Genomic DNA, 21690 nt, shown 5'->3' on the forward strand with positions numbered 1-21690 from the left:
TTGTTGCTGAGAACAAAGTTTGGGTGGTTGCTGTTTATTATAGTATTGAATAAATTCTGTGCACTCTGCTCTTAATTTTTGTGCTTGGATGGCATTTTTCATTTTGCTAACTGCTGGCTTGGCACTGTCCTCTCAGCAGCGGCTCTCACCACCAGCAGTGTGTTCTGAGTCCATTTATCCCTTGTTCAGAGTTTGATAGAGGAAGCAACTGAATGCACTACTAAAATTAGTATGTTTTAAGGCCTCAGAGCACATGGGGACTGAATTAGGGTTTCCTTTGACCCTCTTTTTAGAGCATGCTGTTGTGGATCTCTGATAGGGGCTGCTGAAACCACTCATCCCCGGGGTGGAGCCTGATAAGAACAGCTGCAGAGCTGAGAGAAGCGAGCACTTACAGAAGAGCTCACTGGCATACTAAGGCGATGGAGGTGATAATTTACAGCAATGTGCAGTTAACCTGGCCAACCTGTGGGCTCACTCACACACTGCCATCCCACTGCCTTTTTCCTATGTTGGTCTGATTTTTTCCTTTCTCTTCTTTGCTTCTTACTTTCCCTCTTGCTTCTCTCCTTTTCTTCTACCTTTTCTCCTTTACTCTCCCTCTAAATGTGGTCTCTGTTTCTTAACCAGTTAAAACATGAGGCTGCATTACTGAATAAACTCTATGCTTTCTTATGTTACTTTTAATGGTACGTGGGTTAAACTTTAAGATGGCTTGGCCTAAATAAAACAAAAAAAAACAAAAACAAAATTAATCTTAAATTACATTTTACTTGTATATGTCTCAATTGTTTTTTTTTGGTTGGATGAGGCCCTCAAATCAGGGAAAATAAAATTTTCCGCTGCCCTGATAGTTGATACATTGTGAGAATCAATTATCTTCTGTCTCTAGTTAATATATTCTACAGGAAGCCAGGATTAAAAGTATAAAAGAATCTCTTCTTACCTGCTTCGTATAAGAGCAGGATATGTTTTTACCAAGAAGTCAGAGATGTTCCTGTTTGTAAGATCTTGTAGAATTTCAGAGCTGTGCTGTATTCTCTGAGGCAATGAGACATCTGTGTTAATCACCTTGGAATTTGAGGCTTGTTCTTCTCCAAAAATTATTTATGGACTCAGCTGCTGGGAAAATACTAACTAAAGCACTGGCATGTGCCTAATTCCCACACTAAAAAGTGGGAGTCATCTTTGGCCCCTCTCTTTTCTCCAATCCATTTTCAAGGTAGGATAGAGCCAACTCCAAAACAAATATCCTCATTCCTCCGGTTCCAGACTGCCACCCTAGTCCAAGCCTCCACTCAGATCTCACCTGGACCTCGACACAGACTTCCAGACTGGTATCCCTCATTCAACCCTGGCCTTCCAAAATCCATTTTCTACCTAGAAGCCAGACTGAGCTCTAAAAATATAAATCAGAATACCCCACTCCATGCTTTCCATACTCAAATAACCCGTGGGATCCTCTGAGGATCATCACCATGGCTGCCACGGCCTCATGATCTGGCCCTGCCCTGCTCTCTGAGGCCCTCTGCCGCCACTCTCCTTACTCCTCACCCTCCCCACGTATCTTCCCTGCATCTCCAGTGCACACTCCTCATTCCTGAGGTCGCTTTGCACTTGGCAGTGCCTTCTGTCTTCTTTGCTCTGCCCGGACAACCTCACACGGCTAGCTCTTCCTCATTCAAGTATCAACCTACATTTTTCTCCTCAGAGAAGTATTTTATATTTCTGTCATTCTCGATCATAACCTACTGCTGTATTATCTTCACATCTGCATCTCTGCTTGAAATTTTCTCTCCAGTTGATCTGCTTGTTTCTCTGTTACCTCCCCATAGGACATGAATTCTGTGAGAGCTCTGTGGTGTCCCCAGCACTCAGAACAGTAGCTGGAATGTAGCTTAAACAATAAATTTGTGACATGAATGAAAGAAGTCAAGCAGTGCCTTATAATTTACAGATTGTAATAATACGCTTCAAAATATATCCAGAACTGGAAACTTATTTCGACTTTAGAGGATTCAAAAAGCCCATGAGTTTGGCCACCAGGTGGCAATACTACTTTAAATTTGGGTCTACACTGTTAGTTCAGTTTCTGGTCAATCAGGAGCCTGGGGTGTCGGGCACCACCCAGATGTAGCTGAGGGGATTTTTGGTGGCATTAAAAACACATCACATATACCATCACATACCATTCCTTATATTTTTATATACTTTCTGTCTCCCTTCCCCATTCCCATTTTACTCCTTTTAATTCATTTTCTTCACTTGGTTCCTCAAATGCTAGGAGAACTACCATCTACTGACCGCTTACTGTGAGCCAGACATTGTATTAAATCCTCCATATATGTTGTCTCCCTTCATCCTTATACTCTTATGAAAGAGGAACTGTTGCTTTAATTTACAGCCAGAGAAATTGAGGTCCAGAAAGCTCAGCTAACTTGCACCAGGTTACAGAACTTGTAGGTGATTGGCCTAGGATTTCAATCTCTAGCTGTCTGTCTCCACAGCCCAGCTATTTTCACTCTATCACCCTGTATTCTCACCAAGCTGAGAATGGTACCCAGGGGACCAAGCTACCCTGGTAGAATCTAGGCTGGAACAATTGCTGGTGCCTGGTAATTTGTGAGAAAAATTTTTTTTAATTCTGTCAAATAAAATACTCCTACAACTTGATCTCTGTGCATTCTAGAAGTTAGGGATGGAGCACTTCCACCTCAGGGCCCACCACCATTCAAAGAATGTTAGGGCAGCAAGGGACCCTAGAGAAGACTGCATCACCATCCCCATTTTCCTGATGTGTACAATTTACTACCTCTGAGTGAAGCCCATACCCTTTGGCCTTATTTCAGGCTGAATAGGAGAGTGTGTCTGAGTGAACAGGGTGAGTGGGTATAAATATGAGTATGTGACACACACACACACACACACACACACACACACACACACAGGGCACCTCCTGTGCAGATGCCTGAGATTCAATTTTGTTTCCAAGAGAAGCATTAATGATAGTGAGGAAATGCAGAAGTGACCAAAAAAAAAAAAATCACAGGAACTGGCTCGTCTTTTCCCAAGACTCGGCTATGGTGGTCTGTTAAAGCCCACCCTGCCCAGGGACCAAGGAGTAACTACTGAAAAAAGTTCCTAAACTAGGCGGGCAGCTTGAAGGTAGGATTCACGGATGAAATGAAACCTCACACAGCTATGCTTAGCCTTCTTTCCCTGTCTTCCCGGCCAAGGACTTGACATCCAGCGTCTCACCCTCAGTGTCCTGATGCTGGATATACCTGAGTGGACATGGTCACAGGGCCCCTCAGTAATCACAACAGAAGCAAAGCTTTCTCTTGGGGTACAGAGAATTGGGGCAAGTTCCCTGATTCCCTACTATGGGATCTCTATGATGCTACAGTGGCTGAGTTGTGATTCAAGGGGAAAACATATTGCTTGAGAAGTATAAAGCCATATGCTTTTAGCATAAAAAAAGAGAAAGGAGGATGCTTACAAACACAGAATCATTTATAGGCCAGCAACTGTGACTGACGCTATGGTAAAATTCAGTTGTCCCCCATTATGTGCTCTAACTTTCTGCTGTAGGCCATAGTAACATACTTTTATCTTGGGTACAAGGCCACTCAGAATAAAGACTATAGTTCCTAGTCTGCCTTGATGTTCAGTTGTGGTTAATCATGTACAAGAGAAAGTGCAGTGTGGTAGCTTCTGGAAATCTTTCTTAAAAGATGGTGTATTTGCACACTGTCCTCTCTTCTTCATCCCTTCTTCTATTCTGCTGCCAGAGAAGTAGATTCTGCCATCTTGGGCAGTGAGGCTGAGGCGTGTTTACCATAGAGGAGCAACAAAACACAAGGTCATGGACTGCCTGCAGAAACTTCCACATGAGAGAAAAACAAACTGCCTCTTATTTTACTCACTGTTAGCTTGAGGTTGTCATCAATTGAGTTTACAGTTTCTTTAGTCACATTATTTCATTGAGTTCTCAACATAATGCTATCAAATAAGTAGTTACCTTTAATTTATAAGTGAGGAAATTAAGGCTCAGAAAGGCCAAGTAACCAACCCAGGGCTCTCTAATGCCAACACCAGTGCTCGTCCCACTGTGTTACACTATGATTGTTGGGGAATCATCAGTCAGTGGCAAATCATTAGAGAGGGCCACACAAGGCCCAGTTCTGGGCAAGTCAGCTGTGGGGCTTGTTAGCAACTGAACACAGGATGAGACTCCTCTGGTCCCTTTCACTGTCTCTGAAACCCCTGGGAAAGACTCACTGTGATACATTAAGGGATTCAGAACTCCCAAGAGAGGATGCTGCTCAGAGAAAAGCATAGGTGGCTGTGTGTGTCTGTGTGTGCATATGCATGCATGTGTATGCATGTTAGTTATGTGGCACATGACAAACTTCTTAATTAGGTTGTTAACAAGAGTGCAAATACATATGCATTTGAATGGACACTATGACACTGCTTATAATGGAAAAAACTGAAAACTCACATGTTCAACGAGAGGTTAAATAAATTAAAATAAATCGAAACAGAGGGATAGTATGCAGGCATGAAAAACAATGATGCAAATGGATACTTATTGACATGAACATATGTTTTAAGTGAAAATGGCAGGTTTTGAGACAGCACTTTGAATATAATCCTGTTTGGATGGATAAAAAGCAAAGGTTATTGGCTATTTCCAATTATATGATGATTTTTTTCTCCTGACTTAATGGTATTTTCTAATCTTTTTGTAACAAGCATACATGACTTGTATATTTTTTTCAATGTTTAAAGTTTTTTTGACTAGAATGAAGAGGCAGTGCTTGGTGGAAAATGAAGCTATTGGATACTTCTCTAATTGGCTGTGTTAGAGCCTTTTGGCACCTTTCTGAGAGGACCCCAGGACTCACCTGGCTCTTCACTCAGCTGACAGTTTGAAATGTTAGTTGGCTAGAAACTCAGGAGGCACAGTGTATTACTTTCCCTAATCCCTACTGTCATAGGCAGATTCGGGGCCCCTGGTTTCCCACGGAGGGTCAAGGTACCTGAGGGGGTGGGAGCCCCCCTGCGCCCTCTGGGCACTCAGGGAGCATGGTGAGCTTCTCTCTGGTGCTGCACCTGCAGGAAGGCGAGGGGTCGTCTGGTGTCCATTTCTGCTTCTGGAACAGGTGGGTGATGTTTGGGGACACAGACGGAGTCTTCCAGGGGGTTGAATTGCCACAGGGGTACTCCCTCATGGAAGGCAAAAAAATATTTCACAAGCAGCTCCAGCTGATAAAAAAATCCCTAAAAATGAGAGATAATGCCCAACCCTCTCCTTAGCCTTTCCTCTTTCTCCTCAGACCCATGCATTTTCTTCTTCTATTCTTGGGAGGTTAGTTTCTGCTCAAAAAAAAAAAAAAAAAAAATCAAGACTAGAATTTTGTTGATTGACTAGGTGTGGGGCTGGGCAATAATTATCTACTTTGTGGACTGTTTTATCAGCTTTCTTCCTTCTGGCACCTCTAGCTGTTGAGAAACAGAATAAGAGTTTGAAATTAGTCTATTTTGGCCCTTATCTATATCTGAAAAATACTGAATGAGAGCAGTTACAATTATATTTAAATTGTTGGATTTTTGGTGGGTTTCAACTGCCTTCTATAACTCCCTTCTCTATACTTACAGCAATAATTGAAAGTTAGCCATTTATGTAATTAATGCCACTCTTGGTCCAATTAAACAACAGCACATCCCCCACCTCCTTCCTTTCTCTGTTCAGATTCCTTTCAAATAAGTGGGAAGCTTATGTCAGTTCAGTATGGAACTTTCTATATTGAGAATTATAGAAATACAGAGCTGCCGGTGATGCAGGGGCTTCCTAAGAAGTGGTGACACCCTTGCACATGGGTGTCGAAAGAGAGGCTGGGGGACAGTGAGGGATATGGAAGCACCCATGTAATAGAGAGCTGCACTGAGGTGGAGCCTCTCTCAACCTGCCATCCCAGAACCCCACCATAAGGGTCCCCCTCCCCGGGAGGGGCAGCTGGTGATGGTAGGACGGGGGTGCGCAAAGACTTACGGAAGCCACTCTTCCTTCAGGCAGCGGTTGCCAAAGCCCGGCTTGTTCAGGAGGACGTCTGCAAGTGCTGCAAGCTGCTCACTGCCTGGCTGGTCCAAACTAGACAGAGTGACAGGGGCTGAGCTGACAGACACGTGACTGGGACATAGGGACAAAGCAGCCAACATGCAACTTGACAAGTATTTATTGAACGGCTGCTACATACCGGGCACATACACAAGCCACAGAATGCTGCCTAGGAGTGGTCATAGGTCTTCCGAGAAGGGAGCGTGCTACTCAGACATGCCCAGTGATCTGATGCCATATCATGTCTGTGCCTCAAAAAGGTGGAGTTCAACCCACTCACCCAACCTTTACTTTCTCTTTCCTTACTCTTGGCAGTCTTGATTGTCCACTTGGAATCACCACTTCCAAGTGGCAGGTACACTAACTTCCTTTTGGAGGGCAGTCCAAGGACCCCTACCACATTAGCTGCTGTCCCAGGGAGTCAAAAGGTGAAGGTCCACCATGCAGTCTGACCTGGGAGCCCCACAATCCATGGGATCGAATGATGACCTTTAGGGATGAGAGAGACTATGCACCTGAAGAAAGTGTACTGCTGCCCATACATCCAGGGGTGAAGGATCAAAGCAGGATATTCACCAAAGGGAGGGACGATGATGGAAAGCATCAGAGCCAAAAACACAAAAGTGGCCGGGAGCACAATCTGTTAGAAAATAAACATGGCAATGTGGGCTGTGGTATGTTAAAGACACACTCCCACACCAACACACAGACACACACACACACAGACACACACACACACACATACACACACACTCATTGTTCTAAACATCTCGTAGCCTCATAACTAGGCCCCTGGCAAAGAAGGTCAGGCTTCTGGGGAACATTACAAGGGAAGATGTGCAAAGGCAAGCTGTGTAGCAGTAAGCACAATATTCTGGTAGCCACTGAAGAATGGCTGAAGTAGGCCAATCCTGAGCACTGAAGCAGGCCAATGTTCAACCAGAGGTGAACCAGAGTTTCCATATCTGAATAACAAATAAAAAGAAAAAAAGGAGTGCCCAATCTACAGATTGAATGCAATCCCTATCAAAATACCAACAGCATTTTCCACAGAACTAGAATGAACAATCCAAAAATCTGCAGGGAACCACAGATATTAGCCAAAGATATTTTGAAAAAGAAAAACAGAACTGGAGGTATCACAATTCCAGACTGCAAGTTATATTACAAAGCTGTAGTAAACAAAACGATATGGTACCAGCACAAAAACAGACACATAGATCAATGGAACACAAAAGAAAACACAGAAATAAACCCACAATTATATGGTCAATTAATCTTTGACAAAGAATGAAAGAAGAAGCAATGGAAAAAAGACAGTCTCTTCAACAAATGGTGTTGGGAAAACTGGACCACTTTCTTATACCATACACAAAAATAAGCTCAAAATGGAGAAGAGACCTAAATGTGATACCCAAAATCATAAAAATCCTAGAAGAGAGCACAGGCACTAATTTCTCTGACATCAGAAATAGCAACGTTTTTCTAGATATTTCTCCAGAGGCACAGGAGATAAAAACAAAAATAAACTGTTGAAACTACATCAGAATAAAAAGCTTCTGCACGGCAAAGGAAACAATCAACAAAACTAAAAGGTAACCTATGGAGTGGGAGAAAATATTTGCAAAGGACAGATCCTATAAAGGGCTGGCATTCAAAATTTATAAAGAACTGATATAACTCAACACACAAAAACCAAATAATCCAATTAAAAAATGGGCAGAAGACATGAACAGACATTTCTCCAAGGAAGACATCCAGATGGCCAACAGACACATGAAAAGATGCTCAACATCACTCATCATCAGGGAAATGCAAATCAAAACTACAACGAGATACCACCCATACCAGTCATATAGTCAGAATGACTATAATCAAAAAACACAAGAAACAAAAGTGTTGGCGAGGATGTGGAGAAAAAGGAACCCTTATGCACTGCTGGTGGGAATGCAAACTGGTGCAGCCACTGTGAAAAACAGTATGGAGGTTCCTCAAAAGTTAAAAATAGAACTACCTTATGATCCAGTAATCACACTACTAAGTATTTATCCAAAACATACAAAAACACTAATTCAAAGGATCCATGCACCCCTATGTGTATTGCAGCATTATTTACAATAGCCAAACAATGGAAGCGGCTCAAGTATCCATCATTACATGAACGGATAAAGATGTGGTGTATGTAGACAGCGCAATATTACTCAGCCATAAGAAACAATGAAATCTTGCCATTTGCAATGACATGGATGGAGCTAGAGAGTATTATGCTAAGTAAAATCAGTCAGTCTGAGAAAGACAAATACCATATGATTTCACTCATATGTGGAATTAAAGAGGCAAAATTAATGAGCACAGGGGTAAAAAAAGAGAGACAAACCAAGAAACAGACTCTTAACTACAGAGAACAAACTGATGATTACCAAAGGTGGGATAGGTGGTGGAAGGTGGGTGAAACAGGTGATGGGGATTGAGGAGGGCACTTGTCATGATGAGCACTGAGTAACACATAAAATTGCTGAATCTCTATATGATATACCTGATCCAAATAGAACACTGTAGGTTAATAACACTGGAATTAAAATTTAAAAGTTAATAAAAAAGTAATAAAAAGAAAAAAGAGGCCAATGACCTTGATATGTAGGGTCAATGCAAAAATGAATGAAAATATGACTTCACCCTTCGCTGTAAAAATAAAAATAATCTTAAAAACAAAAATCTTAAAAACAAAAATAAAAACAATCACTATTATTTTATTTTCTCTGCTATGTGAGGTTAAAAGCTTACAAAGGATCTTCATGTTACTAAGAACCAAAATAAAGGTTGGCAAGGAGCAAAGAAAGCCAATAGAACCTAGAGAGGGTGCTCATTGCTGTGTTTGAACTCCTGTGCAGGAGAAAGCCAAGGAGAGGATGGAAAGGCCGGCAGAGTGCAGGCAGGCCTTGGCCACCGGCAACCAAGCACAGGCAAGGGCCCAAAGTAGTACCTGGGCCAGGAAGTCCTTGTGGCTGCGAGCAGTGTGGTGGAATCGCTTGACCAGCAATGCCTGCATATGTTGGATGATGAGCTGTGCTCCTGTGTTGAGCCGTCTGCGTTCCTCTGGATTCGAGGAAGAGTGGTCCTCTGGGTGAGGAGCTGGCTCTGCAGAGCAGCCATTGGAGCCCAGGGGAATCTGTCTGGCCTTCTCCATAGGGTGTCGGAGACTGGCGTTTTCTCTCTTCTGTGGAGCGCCACCTGATTTGAAAGACTGAATTAGTAATTTAGAAAAATACTCACAGGGTCTGGCTCCCATATGCCATTTTGTTTTTTTTCTCACTTAACTCATTTTCTCTTCATTGAAATCAGCAAGAGGGGCACCTGGGTGGCTCAGTCAGTTAAGTGTCTGACTTTGTCTTGGGTCATGATTTCGCAGTTTGTGAGTTCAAGCCCCACATGGGGCTCTGTGCTGACAGCTCACAGCCTGGAGCCTGCTTCAGATTCTGTGTCTCCCTCTCTCTCTGCCCCTCCCCTGCTCACACTCCGTCTCTTTCTCAAAAATAAATAAAACATTAAATTTTTCTTTAAATCAGCAACAAAATATCAATTCAGGCATGTCAATAAATTTTTACAAATTCTATTTTGGGGGGCACCTAGCTGGCTTACTCAGTAGAGCATGTGACTGTTATACTCAGGGTCATGAGTTTAAGACCCACATTGGGTATGGAGCCTACTTAAAATAAAATAAAATTCTATTTTTGGGTGCATGGGTGACTCAGTCAGTTGAACATCCAACTCTTGGTATTGGCTTAGATTGTGATCTCACAGTTGTGAGGTCAAGCCTTGTGTCAGGCTCTGTGCTGAGCGTTGAGCCTGCTTGGGATTCTCGCTCTCCCTCTCTCTTCTCCTCCCCCTCTCTCAAAATAAATAAACTTAAAAAAATTGTCTTTTTTTGGTGTAAATCATCTGTCGACAGAATCACCTGAAATCCTTTAAAAATTCTCTACAGTAGCTAAAGAGAAGAGGATAGATATAAATGCATTGACAGAGAGGTCTAAAATGTATAACTAGTAAAAAAAAATTGAAGTTGCAGAACGATATGTGTAATAAGATCATATTTATGTTAGGTAGCTCGTTTATCATATACAACAAAATGCATCTTATACATACATACGCACATCTGTAACTGCAAGGCTGTGATAGAATACCCACCAACTGTTAAAGCAGTTACCACTCCAGAGGTGGAGCTGGATAAAGGGCGGGGATGGGGGGGTGGGGAGGGGTGAGGGTGAAGAGTGATTTTAGCCTTTTTTTACTATTTGAATCTTTAAACAGCAAAATATATTCATGTGTAAGCTGTGGATTTAAGAGTTGAATTGGTTCTTTCTAAATTCTTGGAGGCCACTGAGAAGTGGTGGAAAGACTAATGAACTAGGGTTAGGAGACCTGGGTTTGAATCCTGACTCTTAGTAGATGCACAAATTGGGCTAAGTGACTCATCCTATCTGAATCTGGGCTTTCTCACCTGTAAAATGAAAATGAAAATATTTTACAGTGTTGTTATGAAGATTAAATGAGCTAACGCATGAGAACGTGCTTTAAAAACTACTCACTGCAAGTCACTAGTTATGTTGAAGCTATATAGTTCATCATCACTGATTTTTAAAAAAATTTTCCCAATGTTTATTTTTGAGGGGGAGGGGGCAGAGAGAGGGAGACACAGAAACTAAAGCAGGCTCCAGGTTACAAGCTGTCAGCACAGAGCCTAACGCGGGGCTTGAACTCATGAACAGTGAGATCATGACCTGAGCCAAAGTCGGACATTTAACCAACTGAGGCACCCAGGCGCCTCTATCATCAGTGATTAAGGTTCATTTATAGAACGTGTTGTTGGACATAAAGGGAGAGCTTATAGGAACATTGGTTGGTTTCAGCTGCTTTCTTAACCCTCCTGAAGTCCCCCAGGACAAGGGTAGCTGCAAAGGGAGTTGGGCCAGCCCAGTCATCCTTTCAGCGAACACTTACTGCACCTGCAATGCACTATCCTGGCTTCTCTAGGCTTTCTGACGACCAGGTGCCAGAGCCCCAGCTCTCCACCTCCTTTCCCTGATCAGGGCTCAGGTTTGATGTCTGCTGTGGTTGGTCCTCCTCTGGAGGGATTCGTGCTGCCTCTCCTCATGTCTATCCCATGAGTTCTGCTCTCTCTCTGATGCCCCATCCAGACTGGAGCCCACTGTTCAGGCCAGAGCTGAGTGCGCCAGCTGAGGGTGGTCAGAATCATGTTTGTCCCTGGCTTTCCACTGCCCTCTAGCGGTCACTGGCTGTGAGCCACACCTTCAGAAGTAGCACTGACCCTTCTGGTACCATGCAACTTGTGACCCAATGGACAGCTACAAGTTCCTTCAGACTTTGGAAACATGATCAGAAAACATCATCCTCTAAAACTGAGCCAATTAAAAACAATGTATTTAGCCATCTGAAAAATGGGAGGCAGTGAGAGTATAGAATTGAGGTTCCTAGATCTGAGAGCTAAAACCAGGGGTAAGACTCAGAAGCCCGTGTGACTTTAAAGTAAGTCATCCAATCTGTGTGAGCTCAGTTTCCCCCAAGTGGGGCTAATCCGTGCCTTGGCATCCTCACAAGATTATGACAATTGAAACAATGGATGTTAAGTGCTCCCTGAAGTATAAATGGCTAAACTAGTTTGAGGTAAAAGATGATTTATTTTTTTTAATTTCTTAATGTTTTTATTTATTTTTGAAGAAGAGAGAGAGACAGAGCATGAGTGGGGGAGGAGCAGAGAGAGAGGGAGACACAGAATTCGAAGCAGGCTCCAGGCTCTAAGCTGTCAGCACAGAGCCCGACGCGGGCTCAAACTCACAAACTGTGAGATCATGACCTGAGCCAAAGTCGGATGCTTAACCGACTGAGCCACCCTGGCGCCCCTAAGTAAAAGATTTGTAAACGTTGAAATAATGGTTGCTAAATCTTAATCAGAAATCACACATTGTGTTAAAACTTGGCGTGTATTAACTCATTTAATTCTCTCAACAATCCTAACAGGTGGATACTGTTATTAATCCCATTTTGCAGATAAGGAAACTGAGGTACAAAGAGGCTGAGTATTTACCCAAAGCCACTCAATTAGCAAATTATGCACATCTGCCCTATTCTAAAAGCTATACTCCTAACCTCTACCCCTGCATGTCTCATTGGAACATCCTATTCTATGCTCAGGTTGACCAGTCTTCTGATATTCTCCTGAGAAGACCTAATTATTAAGGAGTATTCTGTGCAGATAAAAGGCCCCAACTCTTGATTCCATCATAGTTTCTGATATAAATTCGCTTATTTTCATTCTGGTCTTGGTTAACGTAAGTCTTTGCCTTAGTGACCTGGGAGAGAATTCAATTTCTGTGTCTGCAAAGCTGGAAAGAAAAGCTGGGCCCTGTGGTGAGCTGCTACCACTCTCTCCAGAGGACTGCCTTCCCTCCCCACTCTGCCAGGATGCCCACCTCTTCTAGCTGCCACATGAGCTACCTGGGTCAGGGAGCACATTTGGGCTGGCATATTTGCCCACTGGTAGTTCTAGGCATAACTGATAAACAGACTTCTGGGACCACTTATGAAGCAAGATGAAAACCACATTATCTTAACAGTTGGCATCAGAAACTTTACAGGGAGGAAATGGTCTTTGCCCAGGAAAATACTGTGATATGCTACACTGGGTAGAAAGAGATAACCAACCACAGGAGCCCAAGGCAGCAAAGGAGAATGGCCATTCAGCTTTGCCTGTGAGTGCGAGAGAAGAAAACAGAATGGAGAGAGAGGAGCCAGATCAAGGATTTTATCAGTGTGGACGGACCCCTATTGTTCTATCAAGAGCGGCCTGTGCTGTGGCATGTAATCCCTCCTACATGTCCATTTCTCTGTCCTCCACCCTCCACAGTCAAGTGCACTCATGAACGCTTTGGGTGGCTCTGGGGTTTAGAAATCACAGGAGGAGCTAGTTGGTGTCCAGGCTCACACATGTAGAAGACAGACCCCTGAATTCACAGAAATTATGGTCCCCACAGTTTCAAAGTTCCAGAGGGCACTAAATGAAGGCTCAGAATAATTTTATCTGTCTCAAAAAAGACAGAAGATCCCAGATGGCATACTGTCGCCATTATCTCTAGGGACTCTGTGGGCTGTCACTCATGCAGACAGGGGTGAATCAGAGGCCTGGTGGAGATAAGAGGAGCAGATGAGGATGGTGATGTGGCAGGTACAGGAGACCAGAAAGTGGGATGAGAAGCTTGGGGGTGGTGAAGCTCCCAGGCTGAACTCCTTAAGGATCCTGATTCATCTAGAGTCCTTCCACCCAGATGTAATTCCGTTTGTCATTCCTTTGTCATTTAAAGGAGCCAAGAATGCAAAACATGCATTGTTTGACAGGTCAGATAAATACCGTGGAGGAGTATTTGCCTGCTTTGTTGTTTCATGAGTTTTTCCTTAGATTTTCAATATAGAGCTTGGGGAGTGTGGGGAGGGAACAAGCTACACACTCTGGAACCGTACCAGCAAACAAGAGTCCTGAATCAGAATCTTCCGTGACCTTCAGAAAAATCTGTCAAGAAGGAAAAAAGAGAACATGTGGTTTAGGCATTCCATTCTCAGAAAAAAGTCTGACCCAAGCTCAGTTTTGTTGGGTACTGCTTCCTAATGGAGGGAAAATACATTACGATTTATCTAAGAACACAGTCTTCTATAAATATAAAAGTGTATGCACACAGTGACCACAACTACGTAAAACACGTTTCTGTATGGACAAAGGTATGAGGAAGTGAGCCAAAAGTGAAGATAGTTACTACGCTTGGGTGGGGAATTATGGCTTTCTGCCTTATATAAAACTTCCCCTAGTGTTAGACATTTGCAAAGAGCCACCTTTTCTGCTACCTGACAGGAACCAGCTAGAATCTCTGCCTTACCTCTTCCAGGGGAGTGTCAGAAATTCCAAAACTGCTGAGCCCCAGTTCGGCCAGTGTTTCCTCGAGCTCTCTGAAAAGGCTGGCGTATGCTCTCTGCTTGAAATTCTTATTTGGAAGAAGGAAGATAAGTTCTTGACCAATGCATTCCACCAGCTTTGCCTCTGGAACATGGTGCTGTACCATATCCATCAGTTCATTCACATCCCCTAGGACACAAAAAGAGACTGCTAGCAACTCTGTTTACCAGAACCTGGGAGACTGTGAACTTCCTTACATCCCCTTTCTTCCCATCTGGGCAAGGGGCATTTCATTCCTCAGTCACAACCCTCACAGAGGACTGATGCTCCAGCCCATCCGGTTTTAGCCCAGTTGGCCCAGTGAAGGGCACTGAGGAGAGGAAGATGTAAGCAAAAGCACTCCCCACTAACTAGCTGGACAAACTTGGGGAGGTCATGTAACACCCCCCTCCCAGTTTTCTCCTTTTTTCAATCAAATGGTCTGTCCCTTACAAGCTATATAACAGAAAGCAGGTCACACCCTAGTTTTTTCATCTGTGCAAAGGGGAAAATAATGGCAGCCAGGCACTTTACTGTTATTTATGAGGACTGGATGAGTTCATATACATAAAACACTTAGAATGATGTACCTGGTGCCTAGGTAAGCATTAGCTGCTATTGTTATCATGAACATCATGTCTAGTAAGAAAGCTTTTATCATTGTTATTATTCATTCTTATTCACCACGAGCCTGAAGGTTAAGTCAAAGCTGCTTTCACTTTCCTGGTCTGGCCCAAGCTACAGGTGACTTGTGTAAGACGTACACCTGGAACTGATGACCAAGCTGGGTGAGAACTCTCCTTCCCAAATCACACAGCCATGCCTGGTCTAACTTTTTGAAGAAATGTGCCATTTCCTTTGGGACTGTACCTGCCTCCTCAAATGAACAAACAAACAAACTATAACACCCTGATCTCAGGAAATGCAGAAGGGGATTGAGAAGCTGTGGAGTCAGACTGGGGCTGAGGGGAGGGAGTGTGGCATGCACAACATAGGGCATGAGGAAGTGTCCAGTGACAAGTATTTCCCTGACACCCTCGTACAGTCGGAATTGAATTTTATGCATAAGCATGTATTACTTTAACATCTAGAATCTAATTTAAAATTTTAAAGCATATATATGAAAAGCGGTTCCCTATTATCTTGAGAGGGAGGTCAAAGGGAGAGGGATTGTAGGGACTCAGAACCCAGCTCTCATGCACTTCTGAAGACAATCCTCTCAGTGAGGGTCACCCAGTGGGTTCTTTGCTTTCTTTGTTCTAAAAATTACCCACGTGGAGGGATTACATGGCTTCAAACCCATGTCCTTCTGGCTACCTGGAGTGGAAGGCTTGATTTATGTCAAGTTTGTAAAGTGGACTCAATTGTCTTTAGCTCTGGGATGACTTCACACAGGGGCTGGAGGGCTCCCTGCGTGAGGAAGCAGCTTTGCCCTAACAGCTCTCCAGGGGTCATGTTCATTGTTCTCTGAGGAAGGAAATCAAGCCCGAAGCTGCTGGATTCCCAGGAATTGTGTCTTAGTCATGTGTGTCAGCCTTCCAGAGGTAGTCCTGGAGGGCAGCAGGGCTCACAGTGCCTGGCAGAGAGAGGTCAGTGAGTGTGTGGTGCTCAGTTGTGGGTCCTCCTTCAAGGAGCTAACTAGGGAATAGAATGATATTCCTCCGCTTACTTGGGACATAACAACTTACTGCGCTTCCTACCATTCACAGCATCCCTCTTCTAGTCAAAGAAAATAAACATTTATTTAGAAATAAAGGAATATAAAAAAAAAAATTACTCCAGCCAGGAGTCCCTGTTTCCAACTTGATTGTGGTGCACCACTGCATTGGTTTGTTAAAAACTATCAGTGTCTTGACCAAGATTCCTCCTGGGAGGAAACTTCAGAAAGCAGGGAGAGACCCACAGCAAGGCAGGCTAGGGAAAGACATAAAGCTGTCATCCTGAAAGGATGTGTTCATGTTCACTGCAGGTTCTGTCAGTGCAGAGTGGGCGAGAGAGGAAACGTGAGGCAAACCTTGACATTTTCCCTCAACTTTCAAGCACAGAATATAAATAGTGTCCAGTTTTCTTGTTTTATCAGATTTTAATCAGTAAATTCCTCAGACTTAGAAAAAAAAATTAAAAAAGAAAAATTGTTTTTTTTGTTTGTTTTTTTTTTGATAAGCAGATTCCCCTAACCCCACCTATCATCAACCTGAGTCAGTACACGGGTTGAATTTTGCCCCCTCTGAGGGATATGGGGTATGTGGTATTCCATTTGCAAAGATACCCCAGAAGATGGATGGAGTGGGCCTTCATGGAGAACAGTGAGAGATGTTGGCAAACGCTTGGGGTCCCCGAGGTCAGATCCTGTGAGGTGAGTGCCTATGGTGAGAGCCTCTCTTCTGCCTCTCCCTGGAGGTGGAGGCGCTCCTGAGGAGTTTTAATGCACCCTAACTCAAGGGAGAACTACTAGGAAGTTGGGACGCTGAGGGGAAGGTCAGGAGTGTAACAGGGATGTGTAACTCGGCATCCAGTCCATGCAATCTCTCTGGAATAGTTCACTATGAGACTGTATGTCACCATGGCTTCACCAGAAGGGCCCACCTGGCACCTAGAGAAGCCCTTCTCAGACACTAATGCCACCTGCAGCCAAGGCAGAAGGACCCAGGAGGGGAGTGGGCAGGGCAAGGAGTGAACATAGACTGTATTCCTCATTTAAGAGAAGAGGCCCTTAGGCCCAGGACTTTTCAAATTCCTCTGGGAATGGAGGAGAAGGAAGGCCAAAGAAAAAGATGAGCAACTGCATGAGCACAGGCTTGAGAAGTACACAGAGTGTTCTCTTTGCCCCCATTAAAGCCTATGACAACAGGACACACCCGACAACACCGAGAGATGATCACCAGACAAGAACCAAAATACAGCCTGCCCCACTCCTTACCATCTAAGACTTGTTCCGGACTTATCTCGTCTATGTGGGCTGGACACCTGGTAGAGAAACCCTGAGATGCACAGCTGCAGGTCCCCTGAAACAGACAAGATTCAGTCACTTGAATGACAACATCTCCCTGATGCTGACTGCTATCACCACCAAGCTTCATTTGTTTCTGGCCACCAAAAGTGGTCAACAGATTTTCTGTCACCATTTGAATGTATTGCTTCATGTGAGCATTCTGAGGGTGTGGTTATTTGATTTTATCCTGGCCAGTGTGTGAGTCAGGCAGAGAGTAGTAGAACCTCAAAGGATGCCTTTGGCTTGCCATTATAATATGACAGCTGTGGGTCTGCCTGTGTGAGACATTGTGCTCCTCCTTCCCCATGGATGCACACTGGGCTGTGGAAATCCACCTAGAAAGCCTAGAGGCAGGAACACTTACGCCACAGTGGCCAGAGGCATAGGTAATGCTACAAAATAATAATTGGGACAACTGAAATGTGAACAGTGTCTATTCTCAAGGAGTCCACAGCACATTCATAATGCTTTACCTGATTTATCTTCACCACATCCCTGATAAGCAGAAGCAGAGATAACCAGTTTCATTTTCTGCATGCAAGGAAACCAACGATGATGAAGAATTAAGGAATTTACCCAGGATGACACTGGTTGTCCACCTTGCTACCCAGACCTGAACTTCGTCTCCTGACATGTTGAGGGGGTCTCTGCTAATTGGTATTGTTTGGCTTCACCATTTTTAGGGTATAGTCCCCAAGAAAGCCTTTTCTTGGCTTTCATTTACTAGTGGACTTTGGGTTTAATTAGGGAACATAAGGGGCACCTGGATGGCTCAATCGGTTGGGCATCCGACTTTGGCTCAGGTCATGATCTCACGGTCCGTGAGTTCAGGCCCCACGTCAGGCTCTGTGCTGACAGCTCAGAGCCTGGAGCCTGCTTGGGATTCTGTGTCTCCCTCTCTCTCTACCCCTCCTCTGCTCATGCTCTGTCTCTCTCTGTCTCAAAAATAAATAAACATTTAAAAAAATTAAAAAAAAATAATTAGGGAACATAAATGTTAGAATGAAAAACAGGAAGCTTAAATAACCACTCTCCTTAAAACTGTGTAACCTTATAGACTGAGACACTTCTACATTGCAGCATACCGTGTGTGTAGTTTAGGATTCTGGACTACAATAATCTCAGGTTTAAAACTACTTGTTTCATTTAGGGTAAAGCATCTCTGTAGGAGGGTTCGAAATGTCCATTTATCAAAATCTGCAAACAGTCTCAGAAACAAAGAGGTTGATTGCGACAACGAGAGCCCGATTTGGGTAGAGAGGTCTGGGATGGCAGCACCACACTGTACATTTCTGTTCACCCAAAACGGACTCTTTCCCTGGGCAGACACATACCTCATAGCCTGTTCTTTGGCTCTGGATGTTTTTCATCTTGCGCACCAAAGTTAAGTAGAAGCCTGTGCCAAAGCAGTTCTTCAGGAAGAGTGGGGTGCCTGAGCAATAGAGCCTTCCCTGGGAAATGATGGCGATGCGGTCCCCGAGGAGGTCAGCCTCATCCATGTGATGAGTGGACATGATGATGGTTCTGCCTGCAAGGGCAGAGGTCAGGGGGATCACCAGGCAGGACTGGGCAAGGCTGGATGGGAGAGGATGTAGAGTAACCTCCCTTTTACATGGGCATAAAAATTTGAAGTTGATAAATAAAAACAGGTATTCTGTGGCAAAGTCCAGAAAACTGGAATAATAGTGACAACAATTAACATTTGACAGCATCTTCCATGTTGTAAAACACTGTCACACACAGTATCTCTTCATCTGGCATTGGACCTGATTCAAATAAATCACCATGTATGGGACATATTTATTATAGTAATTGGCATCTATTGAGTTCCATATGCATATTCTCTGGAGCATTAATCATTGCACTTATAATCTTTGCAAAGAACACACACACCCTTTGAAACCAACAGAAGATGTCACTAAAAGAAAACAGTAATGAGGATTCCAGGATGGCAAACTGACCACGGGATTCACCCATGCCGTCTTGTTCATGGGCACGCTGAGCTCTGCCTGCTGTCTTTCTGGATCTGCACCCTCTGGTTGGAAGGTGCTGGGATAGAGGAAAGAAGGTCCCATTTTGAGACACTGCCCTGCTATCTGCAGTAGTCCTCTGGAGCAGTGGACACCTGCGTGTCACCCTCACACCTAGTCTTGAGTGACCATCTGACAGTTATGGAGTTCCTTGGGATGTCTGCATGTGACCTGGGTTTTCTTAGTCAAGGAGGAATTTCGCATAGAGCTGCACACATTGTTCCAGACAGAAGGGCCGCAGGTTGAGAGAACCTTTTAGAATATTTTGGGAAGTAGTCTGCTCCATCAGTGATTCCTGTTTACATTTGTGTAAAAACTTCAGGAGGCTTCCACGGGAACTTAGATTTACTTGAGTGACTGCTGAAGTCCCATCAGAGTGTAGTTATGGCTGTTAACTATACTCAGTTACAGAGCACCAGGAATGAGAGTGGAGATCACAGATAGAGCTTCAGTGAGAAGAAAGGGCACCGAGCAGTGGCTATTACCTGAGCGATACTTCAGAAGCAGGTCCCAAATTGAGCGTCTCGAATAGGGGTCCACCCCAGAGGTAGGCTCATCCAGAATAACCACCTTGGCACCTCCCACGAAGGCAATGGCAACAGACAGCTTCCTCTGCATGCCACCTAGAGGTACGCACAAGGCAACAGGTTCATGAGAGCTGTGGAGGATTGGAAGAGAAAGGCCCAGGGCTGTGGTATAAGGGGGGTTACCTTAAGACCAGCAGCAGCTTGACGCTGCCTCCTTAGATGTTTATATAGTGTTCAAACCTAGTGGGGTCCGCTTTAAATGCAGAAAAGGCAAGAAATGCAGAAATGGATAAGACCATCTGAAGGTTGTTCTCACATTTTAGTCCAAACACATAAACACCAGAATCAATACAGCTCAGGCTGCTCTAACATAGGGTTCCATGTGGGAAATGATCCAGAGGTGGGGTGCTCTTAGGTGCACAGAATAACGTTATAGAAGTGTTCCACCTCTTACGAGGTCTGTAATAAGCCTCCCCCTCTCAGGGCCCTGTGTCCTGGAAGACAATTCATTTGCCATCTGTAGTCCTGTCTTTTTCCAATACCGAGCACCTGACAGATCCTGAGCTTCTTCATTCCTCTTGTGGTGGAGGCCTGTGTCCTCCAACATGGCTTCCATCTCCAGCTGGGCCTCCTCCCAGGACTTCCCTTTCAGCTGGGAGTAGAACAGGATGTGTTCAGCCACTGTGAGGCTATGGGGACAGGGCAATGAGAAAGGCAATGGGCTCAGCAATTCTACCTCTAATGATTCACCTTATAGAAAGAATTAAGGGTGAGCACAAAGTTTTAGCAATCAAGATGATCACTGTGGTGCTGTTTATAACACAAAAAAACAAAACAAAAAACAGACCATACTAAGTATCTAATAAGAAAGGATGGTACATTTATATAATAGTGTAGTATATAAACAAAAAATTATTTTATAGAGGAATATATAATGACATGAAAAGATGTTCATGACATCCTGAGTGAAAAAAAAACCCTAACTGCATTAAAAAATGGCAGGTTACAAAATTGTATGCAGAGTTTTACTCTCCTTTATAATTAAAACACACACACACACACACACACACACACACACACACACACACGCCTGCATAGGAGAAGTTCTGAAAAATCATACACCAAGGTGTTATGGATGGTGAAATTACAGGTGACTTCCATTTTCTTCTTTTTTGTTTTTAACTTTTTTAAAATGTTTGTTTATTTTTGAGAGAGACAGAGACAGAGCACAAGCGGGGAAGGTGCAAAGAAGAGAGGGAAACAGAATCTGAGGCAGGCTCCAGGCTCTGAGCTGTCAGCACAGAGCCCAACGTGGGGTTCAAACCCACAAGCTGTGAGATCATGACCTGAGCTGAAGTCAGATGCTTAACTGACTGAGCCACCCAGATGCCCCATTCCATTTATATTTCTTTCCTTCCTTTCTCTAAACACAATATAGCTTTTAAAATAATAAAAGTTTCGGGGGAAAGCAAGTGAAAAGCCTCCTGAAAAGTCAGTTTTTAGTGCCTGGCTTAAGAGAGAAACAGGAACAATGGTCTCCTCTCTTGGTCCCTGAGAGGGAATATTTCAGAACTGAACAAGGGGCCCCAGGATGGACCACTCTGTCAGAGAGCAGGGGGAAGTATTTTCTTAGGGGCTAGACCTCAGCTCCCAATGCCAGAGGCATAGCCTGACTTTCTGAGGGATACCTCTTATAGCAAGCAGGACAAAGGACCTTGAACATGGGGAAACCAAACAAGAACACACTGCCTGCTGCCCCCAGAACAGGCATCCTTGAGCTCAGCTCTAGAGAACATGTGTGTTGGGGGGCAGGGGAGAGCAAGGCAAGGGGACGATCTCAATTCCTGTTCTACTTACTGGTGGAACAGGATGTTGTGCTGTGGACACATGCCAAGACTCTGTCGGACTGCATCCAGGCTGGTTTCAATGTCCTTTCCCCCAATGAGCACAGTCCCTGATGTTGGTGGCAACAGACCCGTCAGGATGGACCTGCCAAATACAGGAGTCAGTGGCAGAAA

The 21690-nt window shown here is 44.0% G+C and overlaps 1 protein-coding gene across 5 annotated transcripts in view; it reads right to left on the reverse strand.

Annotated features, from left to right (window-relative positions):
* Positions 1-21690, reverse strand: part of ABCA4 (ATP binding cassette subfamily A member 4) — a 104855-nt gene that overhangs the window by 33524 nt on the left and 49641 nt on the right. For all 5 annotated transcript variants that reach the window (XM_042997928.1, XM_042997929.1, XM_042997927.1 and 2 more), the window contains 12 exons: positions 21530-21661; positions 20222-20361; positions 19631-19768; positions 18450-18643; positions 17044-17128; positions 14068-14273; positions 13658-13706; positions 9108-9355; positions 6640-6764; positions 6059-6157; positions 5046-5232; positions 947-1041 (listed from right to left, as the gene is read on the reverse strand). In XM_042997928.1, coding sequence (XP_042853862.1) covers positions 947-1041; positions 5046-5232; positions 6059-6157; positions 6640-6764; positions 9108-9355; positions 13658-13706; positions 14068-14273; positions 17044-17128; positions 18450-18643; positions 19631-19768; positions 20222-20361; positions 21530-21661 — 1698 coding nt within the window. The remainder of the gene's footprint in view (positions 1-946; positions 1042-5045; positions 5233-6058; positions 6158-6639; positions 6765-9107; positions 9356-13657; positions 13707-14067; positions 14274-17043; positions 17129-18449; positions 18644-19630; positions 19769-20221; positions 20362-21529; positions 21662-21690) is intronic.

This window comes from Panthera tigris, chromosome C1, assembly GCF_018350195.1.
Source record: "Panthera tigris isolate Pti1 chromosome C1, P.tigris_Pti1_mat1.1, whole genome shotgun sequence".
NCBI classification, from domain to species: domain Eukaryota; kingdom Metazoa; phylum Chordata; class Mammalia; order Carnivora; family Felidae; genus Panthera; species Panthera tigris.